The following is a 25,055-nucleotide window of genomic DNA, read 5'->3' on the forward strand; positions in this document are numbered from 1 at the left end:
TCACAGGATACCGTGAAGTGGAACCATTTTCACATGGTTCTGCAATTATTTCGTTCTATAGTTTGATTAATCACTCCTGTAATCCAAATGTATTCAAACAATTGAGGTCTGGACACATGATTATGTATGCCATATGCCCCATTGAGAAAGATGAACAGGTACGCGAACGAATATTCGTAGAAGTTACATTAGCATAATGTTAACGACAAAATTTATTTTCTTTAAGATATTCGATTGTTACGATCAGTTCTATGCGGATATTCCAAAAACTGAGAGACAGGAATGTCTCTTGGAGAACTACCTGTTTACGTGCAATTGCTTGCCATGCCGAGAAGATTGGCCATTATTCGACGATATGAAACCGAGCACTGTAAGTTATTTAATACCTAAATACGTATCCAAACGTAACAGCATACATATTTTTGCTATATTTGACCATAGAATTTGAACGAGGCAGTGAAACGTGAATTCGCTAAAGTTGAAGAAAGATGGCGACTTCTCATGGCTTCTGATTCTAAAGATGATGTTTTGAATGAATTGAATGTCTTAGATGATGCAATAAAAATGATCAAAATTTTACACTATCAGGCACCAAGACCCAGCAGAGAAATGTGTATTATGGTTGAAGCTTTAAAATGGTGTCTTCTCTTTGAAAAGGACTAATTTTTTAAATTATTAAAAACGTGTTTCGTGTAATTATATGTTGCTCATTTTATAACTAAATAAACGTATCCTTTTATATTTTTATATTAGTTGTTCTATGTTTATCCGCATTTTGTGTGTTTACCGACTTTGGTGAAATCTTATATTATAGTTGTACATAAAATATTATTGCATACAACATACCGTAGGTTTTAGATAAGGTTTCATTAAATGTCCAGTCTAATCTTTGCTACGGGATGCCAAACATTTATCAAGAGAAGAATGTAATCTATAGAAGGTCAGTCGGTAGGAAAATCAGTGAAGTTACCTCTGGACAAAGGTTGTATCTAACGATAAGAACGCATTGCGTCTCGCAAATTTCCTTGACGCGCTTTATTTGTCTGAGTTAGCGGACAGGGGAACAGCGGAGATTCCTGGACAGCGATCAGTGTATATCTTGTCTTCCGTGAACAATGCGTACTGCGTGTCTGATTTGAACTCCGTTTAGAAATTGAATTCCACGTGCAATATCAAGGAATATATTTCACGTTTGACGCATTTGATGTTTTACAAGTGATTCGTGGTATCGTACAGTTTGCAAGTGCGTAAGAATGAATTTCCGATTTTAACTTTGGAAGGTAAGTCATTGCAGTTTTTATTTTGTAAATACAGTAGTATTAAGGTTTCATATATATATATATAAACATATTTACAAATTGTAAACAGTAAGAGTTTTAAATCTTGAAAACCCGAAGATCGCAATTTATAAGAAATCTAAAAATAAATGAACGTGAATCACGTTGATCATTGACACAGCTGTGCCGCCGAACCTTGTACCCTTACAAGGTCGTCGATAAATGTACTCTTTACGTTTGTTTTCTACTACGAATTGTCGCGTCAACCTCGCGTTATAGAGAGGCAAACTAAAGAGGCTAAACTTGTTCCACGAGGGTCCAAAGAATTTCGAGTGTTTGCTATAGCAATTCTGCGCAATCATCGTAAAACGCAAGTGCTTTGACCGCTCCTGAACTTTGCGGACAACTATAATTTCAAGACTTCTAGAATATTTTGTAGAAAACTGAATACCTTACGAATGCGATAGTATTTCAAAGATGTATACTTTGTTAATATGTCTACTATAATATGTTTACTTATATGAATCGCTATATTTGTAAACGCTAAACGTTGCTTATCGCCGTTTATATAGCTTTTCGAACAAACTAGCGATACGGGACTTAATCGTGGGACCTACTTATACTAAAACTGTACAATGGTATCGTAACAGTAATAATGGTAGAGATAGAGAACAAGTTTTTAAAACAAAAAATTACACAGGCACATTGTATCTGAAATGTACGTATTTGTTCCTCTTGACGAAGAAAACAGTAAATTCTTCGGGTTCGCAACAAAGAATTTGTAAGGGGAGGTGCGATAGCATGCTTTAGTTAGTATGCCGCAATTTATTTAAAACCCACTGAAACAAGCACGAAACTCAAATAACTGGGGCACTTTTTCCTTTTCACTTTGAAATAGGAATTAGTCCGTGAAACGGCAAAAGAAACTTAGACATACTATATCGAGTATAATACTATGTTAGTATCCATATAAAACATCGGGTCACTTTCAGGGTGTTATCCGGGAAGGTGTCACTTGGAATAACACTCCAATCGGGAACAATTCACCACACCTCTTCCATCATCGAGGAGACGACCGCGAAGAACGACAGAATCAGACACCGTGGAAAGCACATCTCGTTTCGGAACGTATAACGACAGAAAACCAGACACCGTCGTCCCCACGCGACGATCCTTCTCCGGCCCCTCCAAGGACCAGTCTGGACAGTGGGGGTAGGTACATCGTCCTCGTGGTTAGCGATGGGATCAAGTGTAATATCAATACCTCGCGATCAGTAGCAAACTATGTTAAGTAAACAAACTGAACTGATCTTCACTTTTGTATACTTTTTTTCAGCTTACAGGGATAGGGAGTTTTAGCGGGTAAGTACTGCACCACTCCATAGTAGATACGGGGAATCCCACGAGATCTTGGTAAAACAACCTCGGACCTTTCAAAGAAGGAGAAGGTTCAAAGAAGGCTGGGGATTGCGTGGGATTTCCCGCACCGCTTACAAGGCGGTAAAGGACCTACCTACCCTACCCGCTAAAACTCCCGTGGTGTTCTACTATACATATACGTACTAAAGGGAGATTCTGGGAACGTCGACAACGCAACTTCCAGTGCTGGACGCAACTGACTCCAAGCTTTTCCACCAAGTACGAAGGAATGCTAGTCGATCAGAATTGAAAGCTACTTGTAGGGCGCTTAATCCCATCGCTACTGGTAGTATCACGAGCGTTGGAGGGAGAAGCACCAAGGAGGAGTGGAAGAAGGCAGAGATGGTTGCGGGACCTGATAACGTAGGCCTGCCCCGACTAATTACTCGTATTTACTCGCAGAAGGAGAAGAAGACGGCACGGAGCGACGTAGAGCACGAAGAGTCCCGGGGTAGTAGGCACGAGGAAGGTTGTCCGAGAGGAACGAGCAAAAGATGGCCTGTCCAGAAAAGCCGGTCACGGCGCTCACCGTCTCCCTCGTCTACCTTCTGGCACTCTTCGGTGAGTTACCAGGCTGTGTTGGCCCCCCTGCTTTCTCTTCCTAGCCTCATCGAGCCCTCTGGCCTATCCTGCGCAATGCTCATCCCCGCTACGTTCAAATCCGCCACCAAACTCATTCATCAAATTCATTTTGCAGCGGTACACGAGGTGTTTATTTACGTTTTCGTTATTTACGACACGATTCTATTCGACGTCTCGTAAACTGATTAAACAATTGTCCCCATACATAGTCGCTTGTACTCGCTATCTTCGAAAGAAAACAATTACTTTTTCCTTTTTTGAATCGTTGAGAGCCGTTTTTAATTGAGATTCAATTTTCTTTTTGCAGGTTCCTACTGTCAAATGGCACCAGGTAAATATTTTATTTTATTTAAATTCGTAAGAAATTACGATGACGCAAGGTATTTTCTGAATAGAAACTTCGAATTGAAAGTTTCGATTAAAAACAAGTAGAACGCTTGTTTATAGTATAAACAAGACACTACACAATTTTGGATCTAATAAAATAGGAAAGACTCCAAGCCTGTTTGACTAGATACTCGATCCTAGGCTACCTGCGGACCCTAGGTATTTATAATACGACTTCATTCCATTCAGCGTTGGTATTCTCACTGGAAACTGAGAATTCAACCTAAAATCACTGTTATTCGCAGGCGGAATACTTGGGTTGGAAGGATGTAATCATTTACATCTCAAAACAAGCAACAGGAATGTAGAACCTCGTGCTTAAACATTCCGTAGACATTGTTGAATAAAATAAACATCGCAAGATGAATTTTCTAAACAAAACCTTATATTACGGTTTACCTATACCGTTAAACCAAGGAAAACGCGTAAGGATAACATACTAATCACCGATACGTATAAACCGCACTGTCCTCTCGTAACAACCGTTTAATTTATTATTTATATTTAGTACCGGAACACTAAAATTAATTATTGTAGATAATATTGACACACTTTTCCACTTTTCGATGTCCCTATTATCAGTATATAATAATTTAGTATAATTCGGAGCTCGTTAAAATTATTTTATATAATAAAGTCTAAGACTGGACTCTCTAAAACTAGGAACTTTATGCATACATCCGTTACTTTTTTCTACTTCTTATCGCGAACGAACAATTTTGTAAATACCCTACTCATTGGTTCGGCGATAACTTACGTTTAATTGAAACAGAAGCGGTACCATTTCTGTGTCTGTGTCGTGTAGCAGGGACTCCGTGAATTAACGGTGTCGTTAGATTGTGTAGGTGTGCGTGAGTACGTGCGTACGTATGTACACGCAAAAGGGATTGCGACCGCGTACATCTCGTTGTCGGTTTAGAACAGTGATCCAGACTCTGACGTACAAGGTGGTTCCAAAATATCAATTCCATATTGATATAATATAATATTAGAACATCTCAAACGAATGGTAAAGCTTGACATCTACAAATCTTATTCTCGTATACTTTCTTTCCATCCTCGAACTGATCGTTATTTATTTTAAGATCTCGTTGTTCGATTGACTTTCGTCTCCATCGCATTTCGAAGCCACCCTGTACATATAACCGTACGAATACATTCACCCGTCGCGTGCACGTTGCATAGCAAACGCACACGCGTGTACACGTTCACTTGCTGACACAAGTATTCCCAAGAATCCACGATTCTATCCTAGAGTTTATTTCTTGTCGAGTCAGTCTTCGTTTCACGGCTTAAAAAGCAAAGCCAAGGCGAGGCAAGTAATTGCGAACTGATTTCAACGTACACCCGCGTGTTAACTTCACGCCGCGAAAGTCGTTTTCGCGTCTACCGTCGTAATTCAATTTGCATTTGATTATTAACGTAAACTAGACAATGCGGACGCACGCGCTGCTCGACAATTACCGCGATTAGGGCGACCTAAGCTAAAATTTTATCTTTCAATCTTCCGAGTATTTTTGTGGTTCGTTTCGGTAATTGTAGCTGTAGTTATAGTACAGTGGGCGAAGAACCAGTTTAACGAGCAGTTTATTTATTGCAAATTACTTCAGTCTTCATCACGCTTGGCTAACCGGTTTCGAGATGCGACGTGTTGATTGAGTAATTACACAGAGTCGAACGAGGAAGTCATCTAATTTTATATGTTTCTTCTTATGCATCGTTCAAATTCTTGACGTCAAAATGTCCATCTTCTTGGAAGTCCGCGAAAAGAAGAAATCGTTTCTTCTCAGTTTTTTAAATACCGGCCAGCCAGAGAAATTGTTACTTTTTCTTTATTAAAAAAAAAAAAAAAGAAGAAGAAGAAGAAGAAGAAGATAACGTTCGACATTAGTCGAATTAACGTTCGACTATAGTATTGAGATAGCCGAAACAGAGTGCTTCGTAACCCAATCACTGTGGACTGTAGCATCTCTGCCCGCCCACGCATACGTGGTAGACGTAGCGCTACACACGTATCAACCCGCATGGGACGCTCTCACACGCGCACAGTCCGTGTATCCTGTGTGTCTCATCGGTTTAGACGAGAGGTTCCGGAGTAACAATGTTTTTCAGTCGACGCGTGACTCTCGCCGGGTCACATTCCGAAATACTTTTTCCGGCTGGCCGATCGTTGGCGAGCGGTTTCGTCGAGCGAAGACGCGACAAAGGCGATCGATTCCGTTCGGTTTACCGACTCCTGGACGATTATGTTCGCGTACTGGATGCTGTGGATGATTGTTGCAGCCGTGGCAGGGGCCACCAGAGGCTGGAACGTGGGAAGTGGCCTCGAGTACAAGCTGACGACGACCTTGCTCTTCAACGAGGCTGCTCCGTCGAAATCCAGCGGGGACGTTGGCTTCCGAATGACCGGCGGCCTGGACGTGACCGCCGTTTGGCACATGCCCACCGACCGCGACACCTTTTTGCTCAGTATCGAGGTACAAGGTTTCTCGTCTCATCGAGAAAGAATAAAGAGTTTTCTTTCAGCCGCGAGCAATCGTCGCGATACCGCTCGAATGTTTATGGTAGATTAGCCGCGATCGAAAGGAAGTTCTTGCGTACTTCCACGAATAGAATGACTGGGCCCGTTACTCGACGATGATGAAGCTCCGACGCGGTGTCACTCGGCCGTCTGGAATATAATCGAGGCACTGGGGGATAATTAAAATATGGCTGTTGCTTTGATCGATAGAAATGGTATTCGTGCAACCGTACCCGCGGTGCGAGAGAATGATGAAATTTCCTTTATGGTAGTCGAGATAGTTCGATGATTTTGGTTTAATTTTCTTTGTTGGATGATCGTTGGATACAATATTGTTTTTAACCTTGGTTTTCTCAGTTTCCCAGGGTTCGTTATAGTTGCCTTGATTTTAATCCATCGTACGTATGACAATGCCTGCGTCGAGTATCGTCCACGGTTCTATAATTATTGTTTTGCTCAAAGAGATATTTTTCTGAGAGTATTGTGAAGATTATCTCAAATCAGAAAATTCATACATAAGCAGAGGCCTTTCATTACTCGAACAAGTGCCGCTACTGATATCCTTTATTATGTTTTCTTTTTTATTGTCAGCATGTGTGATTCTGATTGTCTCTCGAATGATAAATTCTTGCAAAGAGTAATCATCATAATTTTCCATTCATTTGAAAATTACATTCCCATGTAATCTTCCAATTGAATGTTTTGTATTACTTATTCGTACGTTTAGTGCATTTACATAATTTCTCGTTTCTTGTAAATGTATTCTCTGCATATTTTAACCAAATGAAACAAGTAAAGATTACTTAATATAACTTTATATCGGAAGCACCATTAGCCGTATTAATTCAAGTACGGTTTACCTTAAACGCTAAATGGATACTTAATTTCGTTCGTATAAATGGTACGTTTATCGAAGAAGCGACGATAAGTGTTAAAAGTGTTTGCATGTCCGGTGCAAAGCTGATAACCTTTCCTTGGAAGACGCGTAAACTGAAACTCGTCAACCGTCATCGAATCAGATATTCGACACGAATTACACACTTTACGTTTGGAAAGTTTGCTTTTAACAATAAGATTGTATAGTTTTCGAAGACCGAATACTTTTCTAAATTTGTACTATCTTCTTGAATCGATCAGATGGTTCAATGATTCAATGTTTGTTCTTCTATTAGCACATGAATAACTTATTATACGAAGTTGTTACACTAAAGATATCCAACACTTCGATATTAGAGAATAATAACCCAAATACTATATCGGAAACTTGTTGCTAACAAGAACGATTTTTCGCAGCTGGTATCGCCGCAGTTATGGATCAAGTCTCGAAGAGCCCCCGAACCAGAGGGTTTCGTCGAGCATTCGTCTCAGGTGAGCGTGATCGCCAGGAAGCCATTGTTGGTGGTCTGGAAGAACGGGGAGATTAAATCTGTGTACATGGATCCATCGGAGAGCGTCTCCTCGGCGAATCTGAAGCGCGGCCTGGCTAGCCTCTTCCAGTACAGAGTGTTCGACGACGACGTTGAAGAACGAGACGCCTCTGGTCTCTGCAACGTGATCTACCACTCCTTGGGTCCCAAGACAGTAGGGAAACGAAAGACATTCTGCGAGCAGAGCGCTCTGCCACCGAGAAGACGCCATCCTAATCCTCTCTTCGGCGTGAAACTCGCGAGTACCCGCAATTCCACTTACGAGCTCACGCAGAACCTTTTGCCAAGTATGGTTCGCGACGAGGAGAGGCATGAAATGACGCTGACCGCTAGACCGGAAATTGGCACCATTGTTATATCGAAAAGGACGCTCGAGTTGGTCCCTGGCACTTTGACCGTGGAAACCGTGCAGGCGAACACCTTGAAAGAAGCTATCGCAGCGTTGCAACCCAGATACCAGGAAACGAACATGGAACTTCAATTGGAGCAGTCCACTTGTCCCAACGGCGTGTGTCAAACGGTTAGTGCGAAACCAGTTTTCGATATATTCCGAGGATGTTTATAGCCAGATCGAACTTAATTGGACGTTCAAGGCCATATTACCTTTGTAAATCACCCGCGTCATTCTATCTGCCCGTTGGAAAACGTGTGCAATTGGCGTTGTTTATTTTATGGCTTCACCGGTAAGAAAAAGCCAAGAGTAAATGTCCTTACGGGCGAATAAGATTACAGATGAACGGGGCTTCGAGTATACGACCTCGACGAGAGGCCTAGTTCTTTCAACAAAACTCACGAAACCGAGTTAACAAGCATGAAATGCTACGTCTAATTTGTGATTTACTTTCAGATCGAGCAAACGATCGAGGAGTACCGCAGCGCATTGGAGAATAACGCGATAGGCACGGGAAAATCGGCGTCAGCGTTCCTGAAGTTGGCACCTCTAGTCAAATCTGCGACGCCAGACGAGCTCCTCAAGATATTGAAAAGCCCGCGGTATCGTCAATTAAAAACGCAGCTGTTAGACGTTGTTGGTTCCGTGTCAACGTTGGCAGGCCATCAAGTGGCCATGAAGGTCCTCAGACAGGACGAGGTAGGCGAAGACACCGAGAGATACCTTTGGGCTTTGTCTCTGTCGCCGACTCCCAACGCGGACATCGTGAAAGATATTCTGAAGCGGTCCGAGGAAACAATCCAGAACAATAAAGTGTCCGAAACGTTGGCCTTGACCGCGGCAGCGATGTCGCGCCACTTGGAATCGGCGACAGCCGTCGAGAAAGCGAGAGTCAGCTTGGAAATCGGCCTGGACAGCTGCACAGGTGAGGAGTGCAAACTAAAGTTCCTCAGAGCTTTCAGAAACCTGAGAAGCAAAGCTGCGATACCTACCCTTCTGAGATTCGCGACCAGCGAGAATAAGGCGATCAGCGTGGAAGCTTGGCGGGCGCTATCCACGATCCCCAAGGACTCGATAACCCCCGAGGTGCTAATTATCGCCAAGCGAGTCTTCTACCAAATCGGTGGGCCTAAAAGGGACAGCAGTGCCCGAACATTGGCGTTGGACATCATCCTCGAGTCCAAACCTTCCAAAGAGGACGTCGAAGGCCTGGTGAAATACTTAACCGGCAACGATCCTGCCTACGAAATTCGAAAATACTTGAGCCAACGTTTGGAACAGCTCTCCGAAAAGGACTCCAAGTTAGCAGCTTACTTGGACGAGATCCTGACGAGGGCTGGGACGAATGTGGTCAATTACAACGTGTTCTCGCAGCGCGGTTTGAGTACTGCTTTTACGAGAAGCTTCCTAAAATCGGCAGCCAGCAACGGATCTCTGGTGACGGTGCAGGAAATCAACTCTGGATTGTTGAAACGAGGGATAGTGAACGTGGTCCTGGAGGTCGACGATCACGAGGAAGCACTGTTCTCTCTAGGACTCTTCGCTGGCGGTCTCGGCAGCTTCGTTTCGAGTTCCGGCGAGGAAGAGGACTCGCAGGAAGACGAATTGGCCACAGCAGGAATGGAGATCGATTTTCTGGGCGTTGGTATCAGGCCGTTCATCTTCTTCTCCGGGCAAGGGGAGCTAATGGGTCACGTATGGTCTGGCACCGCTTCCACGCGGACTCCAGCGTTCCAGGCTCTGGCTTCCATTCACAACTACAACGAGTACATTCCTTTAGCCTCTGGTATCGTTGCAGAGTCCGACGTTCAGGGTGCGGTGAGCTTTGATTTGGCAGGGCAAATACTGCTTAGTCTGTGGTCCAGAAACGCTCAGTCGTTGGTAGATTTGAAAGCAGGTGTGGCGATCCAAGGTGGCACCAAGGTACGCACCGATTTCGTGCAGAGCATCGCGGAGTTTTCAATGACGATGGAACCGAAACTGGAGCTGGCAACCGACGTAGATTTTTCCGGGCCAGTTTCCTTGTGTATGAGGCTCAGTCAACCTAACGATGTCGTCAAGTATCAGATTTACAAAATCGAACGAATAGCTGGCAGTAGACACAGGCTCCGAAAGACTAGAAGAATGAAGCTACACAATCCGGGCAGGTCCTATCTTCTAAACAGGAAGAACAACGAAATGTGTTCGAAGGTGTTCAGTTAAACTTTGAAGACTGCGTGAGATGTTGTTGCAGGAGTTTACAAAGACAATTCTATTGAAAGTATCGTTTTCTTTCCTCTGCGTGTTACACGAGACGTTGTTCAAACTGGGATCGCGTGCCTTTTCTTGTACGTGTGTTGTATACATAGGAGTGATGTATTTTTATACTGTGTGAATTTCATGCGTAGGCGTTCCTGTGAGGCTTCGTGGACGGAGAGCAGTGGTTCGTTTATTTAAAAAGTCACACAAACTCATTCCAATTATTAGTACATTTTCTTTTTTAGCTCTTTTTAAGCTGATTTCATTTTGTCCATGTCTCTTTTTATGTGCATTTGTATAATGACTTTCCAACTGAACATTCCTGACACTTTTACACACGCGAATTTACAAAGTTAGTAACATCTAAATAAATTCCTATCAAAGTATAGTTATCGAAGATTTTGTCTAAAGTTCCCTTTAATTCGCATGTGTTCCGAGGTGAAGGAACTTGTAATGAACTTGAACGAACTAGAAATATAAAAATATGTATGCGATCTCGATGTATTTTATAAAATTTATTCTTACCAACATAAGATGCTCTTGTTTTTTTCTTTATTTACTTCTGAATCACGAGTTAAGTATTTACAGAATATCTTCATCGCTGTTCGTAATTATTTAAACATTTCAAATATTTAAATACTTTATTTTATACAAATCACAGTCTATAAGAGTCAACGTAAAATTAATCAAATTTGTAGAATTGCATTATGCTTAGGATTACATCTATCGAAAAATTTTACACCTATAACGGATTCGATTATTCTCGCATGATTTTGTTTGTTGAACGTAGGTCATGATAAGAATCAGCAACAAACAGAAACTGTTGATAGACAGTTTTCTATAGTTGATGATGATCTATAACAAATTTGTTTATTGAAAGCGTGACATGACATAATACACTTAACATGAATATTCATTACATTGATCGTAATGTATTTTTAAATATAAAATGCAACGAAGCTGGACCTAATTCGTTGAAAAACAATGAAAAGGTAAATTAAGAATGTAGAAGTATCCCTTTTATACCTTTGCGAATTAAAGGCAATTAAGAAACGCGTTGCTTAAAACTGCCTACGGGGTGAAATTATACCACTAATAAAAGGTACCGTGGTAATTCAGTTCGTAACAAGAAAATCAACATATAAATAATGCATTCTCTACTTAGGTTGATTTATGTACCCTTTGCCTTTCAAGAGATTGTCCAGCTTCTCCTGGGAGTAGTACACAACGAAATCCGACGGTGACGCGACACCCTCGAAAACAGCGTAAACAGAAGGTTTTAAATTGTAGAAAAATAGCGGTTGACCCCTCATGGCAAAATCTCTCGTCAAAGTTTCGATTACCGTAGCTGCAGTGAAATCTGCTCCGTAAATATGCGAGCAGTCGATTACAACTGGAGTAGTCACGCTTCCAGCCCGTCGGCTATACTTTGTTACTAAATTTCGTACATAATCTACCGATGGGAAAATTAAGCACCTATCCGGTGTCAACATGAGATATTCGATACCATGACGAGTCTGCAAATATAAAAAGTTCTGCAAACATCGAACATTACCAATGTTATAAATCAACAAATAAAAAAGAAAGATATACGTACGGTAAGTTTTTCTACGGATATTTTTGGTCGTGCCGCGTGATAAAGAATGAACAAAATATTTATTCCGATGCCGCATAGGATTCCAATCTCTAGTTGTAACACTAAGCACGCGATGAATGTTCCTAATCCAGGAATTAAATCCGACTCTGCGAGAAAATAACAAAACGAAAAGAGAACATTGAATTTCTTCGTGATCGTTAAAATCTTCGTTTTAATTTTTTATTACAAATTATAAATTTACTTTTTGTTCTCCACATTGGTTTTACGACCTTAACTTCTACCATGAATATCACAGCAGCTATGATAATGGCTGCTAACGTAGCTCTCGGTATATAACTAAAGTATGGAGTGAGAAAAAGAAGGGCCAATATTACTAGAGCACCTGAAACAAACGATAAATATGCCAAATTTTTATTTTTTATGAGAGAAGTAATTATAGAGAAGCACAACAATTACCAGTATAAAGACCACCCATCGGCGTTCTAACTCCAGAAGCATTGTTTACGGCACTTCTACTAAGAGATCCTGTACCGGGAAAAGCCTGTACTAGAGAATTACCAATGTTTGATATTCCAATCGCGATCAGTTCTTGCGTTGCATCAACTGATTTTCCAGTTGCTGGAATAAGTAATATATTTCTAAATAATTTCAAATTATAACACGTAACATTATCCGTCGTTAAAGCATGCGAGGTATACAAAATGAAATATAAGCTTACAGAAAGCTTTGCAAATAGCTATGTTCTCCATTAACGAAATAAGCGGCAAAACAAGAATACCGCTTCCCAGATTTGAAACCATCTCGACAAACGTCACCGTTGTATTATCATCTTTGGTATAACTAAACGGTGGTAATTGTACAGTTGGCAAACCTCCTGGTATAAAACCTACACGGAACGTATTAGCTTCGATTGTAATTTCTCTATTTCGATTAGAATTTTGAAACTGTCAACCCTATTTTATTCGTTCTTACCAACCAATTTGAAGGGAGATCTTTCGCTAAGACTATATCCCAAAAGGCCGCAAAGTATCACCAAAAACGCATTTCGCGATGTACCAATTAACCAAATGATTTTGTTTATAACGCGATATTTCGAGGTTTGCGATTCTTCGTCTTTAGGGCCGATACTGTACGACGCTAGAAGCTGCAACAGAGTAAAACGATATTCAGTTTGTTACATCAACGTATCGTAACGGACTAGCAATTATTTAAACAGTATATATTGTTTACTCTAAGAAGTAAAAGAAGAGCTATACAAGTTGCGCCAAGCGCGGCGTCCCAGGCCGAGGTTTTATGTAATTGTCCGGCAAGACTTTTCCACATCTCGAGAAACTGTGATCCTTTGGCAGGTATTCCGAGAACATCTTTTATTTGCGAGGTGACAATTATTAACGCTACTGCTGATGTAAAGCCCGAGCTAACAGGTCCCGAAACGAAATCAATTAAAAATCCTGAAATGCGAACGTAAGATAATGAATCGATATTATTATTTTTAAACGTGCTCGAATTGTAAGAAGAAAATTCAAACCCTTACCAAGACCAAATATCCCCATGAGTAATTCTATTACTCCAGCCAGAAAACAGAGAAGTATCGCGTGTTGCACAGGTGCGTCAAGATGCGATACCGTTTGATAGGTGAGTAAAGAGATAATGGCGGTAGGTCCCAAGGGCGTATCTTTGCAGGATCCGAATATAATATAGATGAAACAACCTATGAAACTACCGTATAATCCATACTGCAAAATATAATGGCACTTTATCTTTGTTCTAAACCATGGTAACGTGAATTGTTACAGCCGGCTAACCTGCGGTGGTAGACCTGCTACGTTGGAGTACGCTAATGATTGTGGAATAACGGTGAGGCCTACGGTAACACCGGCAACAAGATCGCCCAGTGCGTCTTGGCCGCTGTATCTTGGCAACCAACGTAAAATAGGGAGCCTCTTGTAAATGGTTTTCTTGGTGCACGCTGATCTCAAACGTCGCCTCGTGTAATGGACTACTGAATCTAGGAGGCTGTCCTTCTGCGGTATCACGTCATCCCCCGGATCCTCCACCACTGTGAAAAACAAACTCATTTAGCGTCGTGTGTTTACTCGGTTAATAAAACTAAATGATCAATTGCCGATACTCGCTCAAAGACAATTAAGAACTGTCGCATCGTTAGTTAAGAAATCACTTAACATCCCGTTACGGAATTTACATCTCAAGTATCAAAGTACAATCTTTTGCGTATCGTTCAGCATTTACGTCGACGAAATTGAATGTTACGCGAAACAGTTGTATATAATTAGTATTTTTTTTATATAGTTTGTACAATATAGTTAATTAGTTAATCGATTACTGTGACTCTTTACATATGAAATCCGAAGAACCCTGTATTCCTTGGTGACTCTCATACGAATCATGCAGAGCTTGAGACCTGTTCGAATTACTAAGATGTATGCTGTCCCCAGATCCGCTTAAGGCGTGATTCACGTATGCCCCGGTTCTGTTGTCTTCGTTCGTATCTTCATTACCGTTCGGTTTGCTCATCCTGAAAATAGAAAACGATGTACAGATTACATACGATTGAAATCAATAATTCTTACGTAAGTATAAAAGAAGAAGTCCGAATCGAATTGAATTTACGATACTTCGGCTCGCTGCTACCGATCGTAGCCTCGAGAAGCGTATATTTTTGTTGATCGATTTCCATTAAAGGATCCAATAGACACCCATAAAACACGCGTGCATCGCGCACGTGTGAAATAATCAGTTTGTTTTTCCAATCGAATAATACGTTGCCCTGATTCAACCTCGTCGTCTGTGTCAACCAGTTCGATGGGAATCGTGCCTCGTAAAATTGCGATTTACATGTATCGAAATGCGACCACGATGCCTCACGAACACAAATGGATCTTATAACTATAGCGAACCCGAGTTTTCTTAAAAAGAAAAAGTGTTTAACGATGTCGAGAAGGTTCGACCCTTATAAAAAACATCACGCCCCCTTTGCTACGCAAGATCGAACAGCCCTAATTTAGAAAACACCGCTCTAAACAATGTTGCGGATCGAAAAGAAACGACGAATCCCCTTTTAAACTGTGTCATGAGTTTAGAATCGTCAACGGCGTCGCGCACGAATGCACTGCTTGGTTAATGATAAATTGTGTTTGCCAGCTGTATTATGATCTATGTCGACGCGTTTGATGGTTCGTTTGTTCAGGTTCCCGTTGATCGCTTAATTGTCACAAATATTTGACCAAAAGAAAGGAACATCCGGTTAAAAGTTACGCAACAATTCTATCCGTACGCGTTATGTACTTTGGTTGTTGCATCACGGAGTATTTTAATAAGAGGAATCGGATGGAGGAAATTCTTGAGATTTCACGAGAAACGGGAGTTAAGAGACCTAAATGGGGGCGAAAGTGCAATTGTCCTCGTCTGGAAACGTGTAGTTATATTATTGAGAAACTCTCGACTAAATTAAGACGGTGAAAAATAATAATGATTGTCGCCGAGAAATTTTACGTGAAAAAATTGTATCGAAATCCCCTTAGGTATGCGCACACGCTGTACACGCTTTACAAACGCTGTGCGTTCGTTGTTATTCCTCAGATGTTGTTCATTTTTATATCATATTGTGTAATAATAAAGGTAAAAGGATGACGGTGGATTAACGTTTGCTTTATCGCGCAGCAATTCGATACTAGGTATCCCCACTGGCGTTCTATTCTTTATTTAAGGATTTGAGATCAACCGCGGTGTCGCAGTACCGGTTCGTCGAACTTCCTTTGTTAAAAGAAGCAGGTAAATGTATATAGAAGCCGGCAAGCAATCAGGAAAAGTCGATCTTTTGCATCGACGAAAGCGACGCGGAACAATAATGCGACTCTCGGTAGAGTGGAAGGCAAAAGTATTTATGCGATACGGAATATTACCATCTAAGAAGTTTTTCAATGAATAGGTGTTCACCTTTCCATCGTACATGCTATCGCATATTTGCAATTGAAGGGGGAAGTTCTCGCGTTACAAGATGGAGAATCGTTAATAGTGAACATTTTATAATTTCAAAACTGCTGTTGTCATACACGCTGAAGTTTCATCATAAGCTAGTAATCGATTCAGACCATTTGGAATGAGTGTGGGATGAAAGGGCGTGATGGTCGTAAAAAAAAAAAAACTATTCATATGGAGAGATAACGTGAAACAGGATTATCATTACGGTTCGTCGAAGAGCACAGCAATCGGAATCGAGTGTAATCAGTTCTAAAATCGTGTTATACTTCGTTTAACTTTCCAAAATTACATATCTATAGCGATGTCATAAAGTAGATAAATTTGAGAAGTGACGAGAGATACGAATCGGGTAAAAACTGCCGCGCCTAGTATGTATGTACATGTGCCTCGTGACACCTTTGTTGTTTATGCTGCATTCCTTAAATGCACGCGTTGTTACATGTGCGAAATAACCAGTACAGCGTTTCACACGTTCGAGCCTGTAACTCTAGTCCAGCTTCCGCAAAAGCGACATTTGAAATGAAATTCTCGATTCTCGAAACGTCTACCTTTCGAAAAACACGGAGAAAACGAAAATTGTACATCGTCGCGCCTCTTGGAAGAGATCGGTAGCTCTATATCAGTCCTATCAGAATATTATTGTTTCTCGCTGTGGGTTGCGTTAAGTTTTACGATCCAGTTTTAATCCGCTCGATCTTGAAATCCCCCACGCGATGACGTTACAGTTTTCAGTCATATGAACGAGTCGTAAACGAGGGAAAACGAAGAAAAAGAAGCGTTACCGAGCGAGTCACATGGTTCGCTGGTGCAACCGGTCAGTCTGCGGCACTCACGTGCTTCTGAGTCAACTCGATGGTCACGCGGTTCGTTTTTGCGGGGGTTTGGCCGTGAATCCGCGCGCGTATCCTTTTCGAATGGAATCGATCGTAAATTAATTCCTATCAACGCTCTGTTTTTTCTTTTTCTCTCATGCAGATCACGACACACTCGAATAACTCGCGGGTGCCGCGTCACATCTCAATCTTCGCTCGTAGCCATAAACTAAAGCGTTCACCGTTCTAGCTGCTGCACCATTTGCCTTGAAACTGTAAATACGCATTCAAAGGCTGCGATTATGGAAAACTATGCGATACAGGTTATCAAACATCCTTCCAGGTCGCCTGCGCGAATGTAGGTTGACGGTATTCGCCTTTTCAGGCTCGGTAATCGACGGAGAAAAAGTTGAAGAGAATCGACGGAATACGTCGCGACTATGCGATTTAATTCTATTTCAATGGTACCATCATTTCGTAAATGTGGTTATTGAAATAACCGCGGAATAGTAGGTCGACCTCATCGACGGCGTTAGGTGTCTTTAATTTTGTCTTCATCGAAGAAGATGTGTTTATTTAACCTATCGGGGGATGAAACTTAATTTTCTATCGAAGTAGCTTTTGAATTTTATTTGTAATTTCTGGAAGGATGTCGTGTGTTTTTCTTTTGTTTACAAAGTAACATACCATTGTTTTTAGGACATCTTCGATGAATATACAACGAAACTTCTCTAATCAGGACGCGGTTAATCCAAATGTCAGATAATCCGGCTTCGGTTCATACTTCGCTTCTTAGCTGAGCAAGAACCGGCACTGATGACGCGAACGATTATGTAGGCTCCTTAACAAATCAAGAATTACGTGGATATTATCAGTATCTATGAGCCGTGAAGGAGATTTTAATTAAAGAACAGCAGCGATCCTATCCCACATGACTTCGCGATGTTTTCATGCTTGCATCGCAACATTCAAAAGCAAATATAAGTTATTTGTCGATCGTATCTGTTTTTAGTTTCTAATAAATCAAAAAAAAAATATATATATATGCGTACACAGAGTGTTCTATTTTTATTTATCTACAACTGAAGTGGACGCGTAGCTTCCCTTTGCTACTAAATATCGTGTTGCTCTAGAAAACCTCGGTAAAATCTACGTGTACGTACTATTTTTATCTTCGAATGGATCTGTTTCGGAAACAACGTTGAATTTCTAAAAACTATTCCGAGAGGTTAAAGAACTTTGAGAAGGACGACCGAATGGTCGAAGAGAAAGGTCGCTGGGTGGTGAACTCGGGGTCATTTCAAGGTCACGTATCTATGCTTTTGGCCACAGATCGATGAAGGCTCTCTAACGTATATTGTTAGAAGCTTGACTTCGAGGGTCGCCACATCCGATATCAGAAGGGGAAAAAATAAATTCGGGAGACGAATGGCGATCAAATGGCAAATGTATCGGATCGGAAGGTGTCACCGTAATCTCGAACACGGACAGATAATCGACATCATCCAGAAATGGGTCATCAGACGACGCGAGCAAGTGACCATATAAGTCATATGGAACTATGTCAAACGTTAATTTTGTTGAAACTGTGCACAAGTGTTCATTGACCCCACCTAAACTAGCTCCCTTTCTTTTTATAGAAAAAAGAAAGGAGTTACCCTTTTCGACATCCAATTACAATAACTTCAGACGTCGTACATTACAGAAAGAATATTTGTACTTCAAACAGCAGACATTCGATCGTCGTTCCCCGCGCACGCAATCCTTCCTATATTCATAACAGAATCATATTGTCATTTCAGAAAGTATACGATATCTCCATAAGCCATGTTTCATTGTTGCACGTGGTCCTCTAATTACTTCAAGCTAAGCAATACGCAACGGACAACTGTTTGTATCTGCAGTCTGTTGAAACCACGTGCAATTCCATTGTCAGCTGTAATTGTATTTGAATACGGTGCCTTTTGCACGTGGACTTCTTATCGGCGCTGCGAACGCGATGTGTGTGATATAATTAACAAGAGCACAACACAAAAAGTAATTTACAACACAAGCAACGCGCGCGGAACGGTATCGATAATAACGCGACCAGTAGCGTTCTTTCTATTGCAGATAAGCAGCAAATTTCATCGCAACTCTATTGCGTCCTTTGAGTAATAGAGACATCCACGCGCTCAACAATAGGAGTTAATATGCGTTATTCCGTCGCGGCACGTGAGCTTCGGCGTCTTACTTACTTAAATGCTTAGTTAAAGGCGATTAAAGGCAATCGCGATAAAAATGTGCAAACGGAATTACGTAGATTTCTTCCATTATCGGTTGTATATTTCTTTTGGTGAATTCTCCTACGATTTTTGTCCATAGTTGGACTCGTGTTAACCAACAGCTCGCTGCTTTGCGAATGCTTTTCGAAAAGAATACTTTTCTTTTTTACAAGTGCAACTATTTATTTTACGTTACAACGATTATAATTATACGTTACGCTTCCACTTCGATTCGACTACGATCGCAACGCGACAAATAAAAATGATCGATCGATTTATAATTAAACGTTACTAATTGCTTCCACGTGACAGTCATTCCCCTTAATACGTGTCAATAATTTAAGATTTATGAGTAGAGACAATCGATCGTAAAATTAGATAAATTCGTGACCTCACACAGCGACAGTGCCGCGGACTTTTGAATCCTACGTATGTCTGATTACAGTAGCGATGATTCAATTTCATCCGGAATTTCTTTTGGAATTTGATTGCCACCGTTATCAGTTTTAATTCATAACGGAATTCGTCTATTAACAAGAAAAAGTTACAAACTCTAATTATCTCGAGGACAGCGCTTCTTTCGAACGGCCGTACTCCATTTAATCGATTCATTGTTTACGTCTAGATTTGCCGCGAAGCTGCACAGAGAAATTTATGAATAGAATATATTTTCGTTTCGCGACCGTGCATCCAAGTTTACAGCGACAGCAATGTTTCAGAACAATATTTATCGACTCGGTTAATATCCGTGGAATAACGTTACAGCTTGTATAACCATCGTAAACGAACTCGTTTATCGGTACGCGTAAACTTGTTAATCACACGCCAAGAATTTTCACGAGATAATTCAAGTATAGTTACCAGGGAGTGTCTAATGTTAGTCAAATAAGCACAATGTTGGTAGAGTTTCGGGCACTGTTTACTGTCACCAAAGAAGATGACTAGCATTCGTCTACGGCAAGAGTTAAACTGATCATCAAGGATTGTGACATCCAGCAAAGATAATTTCAACTGAATTGATCGCGATACGGTTACATTCAATATTTGTCTTTCTAGACATCATGTGATCCGTCAGCAGGTTCTACCAGCTCTCCGGGAACGTGTAACGCGAATTACTTTTTGTTCGCCGATCTAACCGTTTCCGAGGAAATCGTGCAATATTTTCATTAAATTTGTTCGGGCCACGAAATTAAAAACTGTTTCTCGGGTACGAACGTGTGAAATCGGAAATACAATTTAAGGAACTAATTCGCACAGAATAAGATTCTATGAATAGCATAACTTGAGTTTTCTATTAGAGCGAATTATGGTCAATGTCTTCGTACGTCGCTTGTTATTTTAATACGCCAATGTATTTGAACACCTCAAGGACTGAGTGACAATAATTGCGTGCAATAATACAATTACACGTTACAAGTTACACCACTTAGCGTTTAGTTCGTTAAACAAACTTTGTTTCCCTTTTACTTTCTCATTAAATAGATAACTAAAATGCGTCACCGTCGCGGGAACGAAGAGCTCCGTTAACTTAATAATAATATTCAGACCTCGATCTTTAGCTAGATGAAAATAGAAGATCCGCGAACGTCGACTGAGCGTGACAATGTCAAAAACTGAAATGTTGTACAACCGCATGCCGTCCGACTCGACCGCCGATTAAATTCGCACAGGATGTACGAAACCCTTCCATCGACGAAAGAAAAATAAAGTTCCCGCTAAAGACGGTTAAAGTTAAGAAAATAACATACTACGAACTCACCTAAAACCCTACGTTGCACAGGTCGAGGCACGTTCTTCAAGTTGTCGTCTGTTCGTTTTTCGACCGTTGTTTGGGCAAACAGAAGGCAAACGGGTGAGAGAGTTGGTCCTAATTTTGGTCCCGCGACGTGCGACCAGAATCGACCAGGAAACCGGAAGTTATTTGTTCTTGCATCCGCGGCACATCCTATCCGCGATTAAATTGAAATAGACATAGCCGAGGAACGATGTCTTTCGTATGCACGGGTAATCGTTACACAAAATTTCTTCGCTATCGTTGATCAGGCTTCTGCCGTACGCGGAAACGCGCGCTTCGACGAATAGATCGTTATCGATACGGTCCCGTGACACTTTTATGTGAAGAAACCGAAAAGACGAGCAAAACTGTAAGGGTACGAGCGCAAGCGCGAAGTTCAATCCGGTTTCGTGAGCCTGACGACTGAATCCATGGCAATACGCGATCGGCCATTTAAATGCGCCGTGGTTCTTCGACAGTTTGTGCCGTAACTTCTTCTCCCCTTCTCCGTTTGCCGTCTTTAAGCCAACAACGTCACTGGAGAACAATCCAATGGAAGGCATAAAGGACTCCGCGTTAGGCTCGTTCGTACCGGTTTTATCGTTTTCTCGCAAAATCCAGCTTCAACCCCGCGGTGACCAGGTGGTTCCGCTCGCAAAACTAAATTCACCGGATTTTTCTATCGGAGTGGTTCGTCGTATCATCGTCGTGCGACAGGGAAGACTTAATGTTTGTATACCGATCCAAAGGTGATCCCCGCTCCAGCACACATGGGAGGGAGTATAAACAAATCGTGTCAGACCGTGATACTCCTAAAATTTTCAATCGAATTACAGAAGTAGGGAATAGCTTAATTGTTTATTATTCGAAGAATTTAACGAGGGCAGAGATAACTGTTTGTATGAATATAAAAATTAGCGAGAATTTGTTCTAAATCATTTACAAATAAAAAAGTAAAAAATAATTAATAATACAAATATATAATTACACCAATACCTATATTTCTAATACGCTGCTACTATGGCCGGACTCAGCTTCGATCAAACGTATCTCTTCCTTCTGGAACCATTTTGTCTCTGAAAAAAAAAAAAAAATAATTTATCCGTGTTATCATCGTCTACGATTTAAATAAAATCTTGCTCGACTTGGGTCGTAAATTGTACGATTTCGTTTCGAATGAACGACGTGAAGAAATTTAGGAGCACGTATTTCGTTTTATCTTCCCCTGTGTAATACCCTTAAAGTGCAATCGATAATATATCTTTTATCTTCTACTAATTCTTTCTTAAGTTCGAACATGAATCGCACGGTCGATTTTGCGTTAAGACCCTTACGGGAATAAAAGTTATTGATTGCATCGTTATCAGTCATGGTATTAACTTTTTCCCAATACTTGCTTACGAGACTGTTGAAAACATTGAATAAAGGCGAAGCGTTATCGATAAAAATATTTTGAAGATTCTGTAACAACAACTTGGGTACACTCACGTGCTTGTAATGTAATCTTCGATCATTATATTATCGTTTCTTTCGTGCACGTTTACACAGAGGACTGTCATTTTATTTCATATAGAACTTTATCAATTTCTATCTTCGATGGATCTATTAGTTTTATAATTTTATAGTTTCATTGTTGTAGGTGTAACATGGGATTACTGTTACTCTAAACTCGGATCTTGAAAGCAATAATTTTAATTCCTCTAACCGAAGAAAAAGGAAACCGTATCGATTAGAATCAATTACAGTAATTATTTTGTTCTATGACGAGTACCGGCATATACGCATTATCATCGTTGTATACCGCTGATAAAGTCTCCCGTTAGGCCCAGTCGTGAGATCTGAAAACACCAAGGTTACACGTCCTACAAATCTACAGTCCTCTTTACATATTTACATAAAATTTAAAAAAAAAAAAAAAAACACGAGGAACGCTATATGCTACCTGATGTTACCCGTTACCTGTACATTTCTACGGAATAACGTAGCAGGCGTTTAAAGCCACGCGCAAACATCTTCAAATAAAATAAGCAATTCGTTTGAACAAAGAAATGAATTAGACATAAACTTTCGTTGTAACATAAAAAAAAAAAATACAATTAGCTAAAATGTATCGTCAAGTAACTTTGAATGATGCGTGAAGACGATATAGTGGTATGTATACACGACAACTATAATAAAAACGATTTTCAGCAATATTATAATCGTATTAAGAAGTCTGCGCGTCGCTCTTTGTATTCATGATACGATTTTCGTCGCGATACAGATTATGTATAACACACTGTAACGTCACACAGGGAATACTAAACTTCTAAAGCGTGCATTGCCCAATACACGATGATTTATGTCTCATAAGCTAGGAAATGGTTCCATTGTATTTATTTTTATCGCTCTGGTTCTATTCACGTGTCTCCGAAAATTGATATTTTGCTTGCTTTACTCGAGAAAAGCAAGCATTCCTTTCTCGTTGATATTTCAGAGCACAAGAATTCTAGAAACACTCGATTTTTCCCTGGACTACTTTACGATTCCTCCTTTTCTGCTTGACAAATTTTACGACTGGCCATTTGTTCGACTATCCACAGCCTAATGAGACAACGTACTTCAGCAACCACCATTTATTTATTCATCATCGCGATTAAGACAATTGTGCTACCATATGCTGGGCGTTGAACTCTATAAATTTTCTGCTTATCCTAATATGTACCCGAAACGTCGTATCGATCAATTTCTTTACGCATGATTTTCCTTTGAAAGTGGAAATATGTGCACAAGTATCGAAAAACTTGGTACGTTACAATAATGCATAAAGATCAGAAAATAACATCTCGTCGCTTTCGCAGCTGTATTTTCAAGAAATAATTTTGTTCGTCAGTTAATAACAATTTAACAAATTTCATATTCGTTTATCTACCCGTATATGTATAGCCTATTACATTAACGTATTTTACAAAGGTATATAATAACACGCATACTGTTTCTTTATTGTACTGTAGTTCAAAACCCAACCAAAACTTTATTTCAACTAACTATTTATATGAAATTATCTCCTCGAAATTGAACATGACCGCATTCGTCGTTAATATTGAAAACGCTACACATACAATGACATCCACCTTGAGCTAACCCACTTTTCTCATTTCTTTCGTGTAAAGAATAGAAAATACACTCTCAGACCTGCAATAGTGATACATAATAAATAGCATACGGTAATCATAGAGGAATGGTCTGAAAAGTTGATCGTAAAATAAGAAAATTAATTATATGAATAGATGATACAGAGATGAGCAAAATTTTTATAAACATAACCAATTGCCATCTATTGTTTGTTGAACGAACAGGACTTCATTCGGCCATCTATTATTGCGATAAAATTTTGCCCATCTCAGAGAAGATACGATGACAAGAAGATATATGATTGTCGATGTTAGTCTTCGGTTACACATGTTTCGATCTTCCTAAATTCTGAAAGTCCGATAATAATAACTTATTAACTACCAGTGTCTACTCAAAATACCCTGAAAATACACAAAATTCCTAGAATGACATAGACATAGGTACTCTCCAAAATAAGATAATACGATAGATTTCATGTAATCCAGTGAAAATGGCATTATTATTCTCAATACTTTTGATATACAATAATAATCATTATTAATTAATTAGGTACAGGAACACTTTATCATTCGTGGTATTAATTAAAGATAATCAATTACATACAATAAACTGTTATCAGCCACGGTGCATCGCCTCCAGCTTCGGCGTCATTGAATTCATTTTTAATGTAGATACTACATTTCCTCGTCTCTGCGTTTCTGTCAAAAATTTAAAAATCAGTTTTAGGAAGCGAGCGCCTACGACTATAAGAATCGAACCAGTATGCGAAGGCCGTTCGAGAAGATTTAATCACACGTTCGATTTTTCTTTTTTTTTTTTTTCTTTATACATACATAATTCATTTCCTAACAGAATCATTGAACTGAAAAAAAAAAAATAGAATGGTCGTTGATCATCGTCGAAATTGCGGTATTGACACGCAAATATTTAAAAATAATAATCCTGGTAATATCGTTTAGCGTTAACGACACTAGCGATTAAGCTTGCAAGGACTACGATGAAGTTTGGAAAAAAATATATACAAAACGTTCGGTGTATCAAATTTATCCTCTCGATATTAGACCCGCTGGTCTCCAATTTATAAGTATCTCTTAACCTTTTTTTTCCTTAGGCTTACTTCGATCTTACTGCACTAAAAAGGCACAATTTTTCGCACCTGATAAAACATTGTTACGGTCTAGATATTAATGATTCCTTTTTTTTTTCCACCAAAGTAGTTTTAATCCCCCCCCCCTCCCCCCCGATGCCAA

At 40.2% G+C, this 25,055-nt stretch overlaps 2 protein-coding genes across 6 annotated transcripts; one reads left to right on the forward strand and one right to left on the reverse strand.

Annotated features, from left to right (window-relative positions):
• The first annotated feature begins 1,078 nt into the window (after nucleotides 1-1,078).
• LOC128878972 (microsomal triacylglycerol transfer protein) lies at nucleotides 1,079-10,775 on the forward strand. Of its 3 annotated transcripts, none has more exons than XM_054127675.1 (7): nucleotides 1,079-1,280; nucleotides 2,270-2,489; nucleotides 2,614-3,257; nucleotides 3,586-3,609; nucleotides 5,949-6,142; nucleotides 7,480-8,133; nucleotides 8,461-10,775. In XM_054127675.1, exons 3-7 carry the CDS (start codon nucleotides 3,191-3,193, stop codon nucleotides 10,204-10,206), a joined length of 2,685 nt encoding a protein of 894 aa, XP_053983650.1. In that variant the 5' UTR covers nucleotides 1,079-1,280; nucleotides 2,270-2,489; nucleotides 2,614-3,190; the 3' UTR covers nucleotides 10,207-10,775. The 3 variants fall into 3 exon arrangements, with proteins under 3 accessions (XP_053983650.1, XP_053983652.1, XP_053983651.1); XM_054127677.1 differs by lacking the exon at nucleotides 1,079-1,280 and adding an exon at nucleotides 3,767-3,824 and having other exon boundaries at nucleotides 2,349-2,489; nucleotides 3,911-6,142; XM_054127676.1 differs by lacking the exon at nucleotides 1,079-1,280 and having other exon boundaries at nucleotides 2,349-2,489; nucleotides 2,614-2,639; nucleotides 2,846-3,257.
• LOC128878974 (sodium-independent sulfate anion transporter) lies at nucleotides 10,739-21,414 on the reverse strand. Of its 3 annotated transcripts, none has more exons than XM_054127686.1 (11): nucleotides 20,677-21,414; nucleotides 14,197-14,375; nucleotides 13,645-13,898; nucleotides 13,374-13,575; nucleotides 13,070-13,290; nucleotides 12,812-12,983; nucleotides 12,558-12,725; nucleotides 12,296-12,457; nucleotides 12,081-12,221; nucleotides 11,840-11,985; nucleotides 10,739-11,759 (listed from the first exon to the last, which is right to left on the reverse strand). In XM_054127686.1, exons 2-11 carry the CDS (start codon nucleotides 14,372-14,374, stop codon nucleotides 11,400-11,402), a joined length of 2,004 nt encoding a protein of 667 aa, XP_053983661.1. In that variant the 5' UTR covers nucleotide 14,375; nucleotides 20,677-21,414; the 3' UTR covers nucleotides 10,739-11,399. The 3 variants fall into 3 exon arrangements, with proteins under 3 accessions (XP_053983661.1, XP_053983662.1, XP_053983660.1); XM_054127687.1 differs by lacking the exon at nucleotides 20,677-21,414 and adding an exon at nucleotides 19,779-19,928; XM_054127685.1 differs by lacking the exon at nucleotides 20,677-21,414 and adding an exon at nucleotides 14,476-14,552.
• Between the last annotated feature and the right edge of the window lie 3,641 nt (nucleotides 21,415-25,055).

Source organism: Hylaeus volcanicus, chromosome 6, assembly GCF_026283585.1.
Source record: "Hylaeus volcanicus isolate JK05 chromosome 6, UHH_iyHylVolc1.0_haploid, whole genome shotgun sequence".
Lineage (NCBI taxonomy): Eukaryota > Metazoa > Arthropoda > Insecta > Hymenoptera > Colletidae > Hylaeus > Hylaeus volcanicus.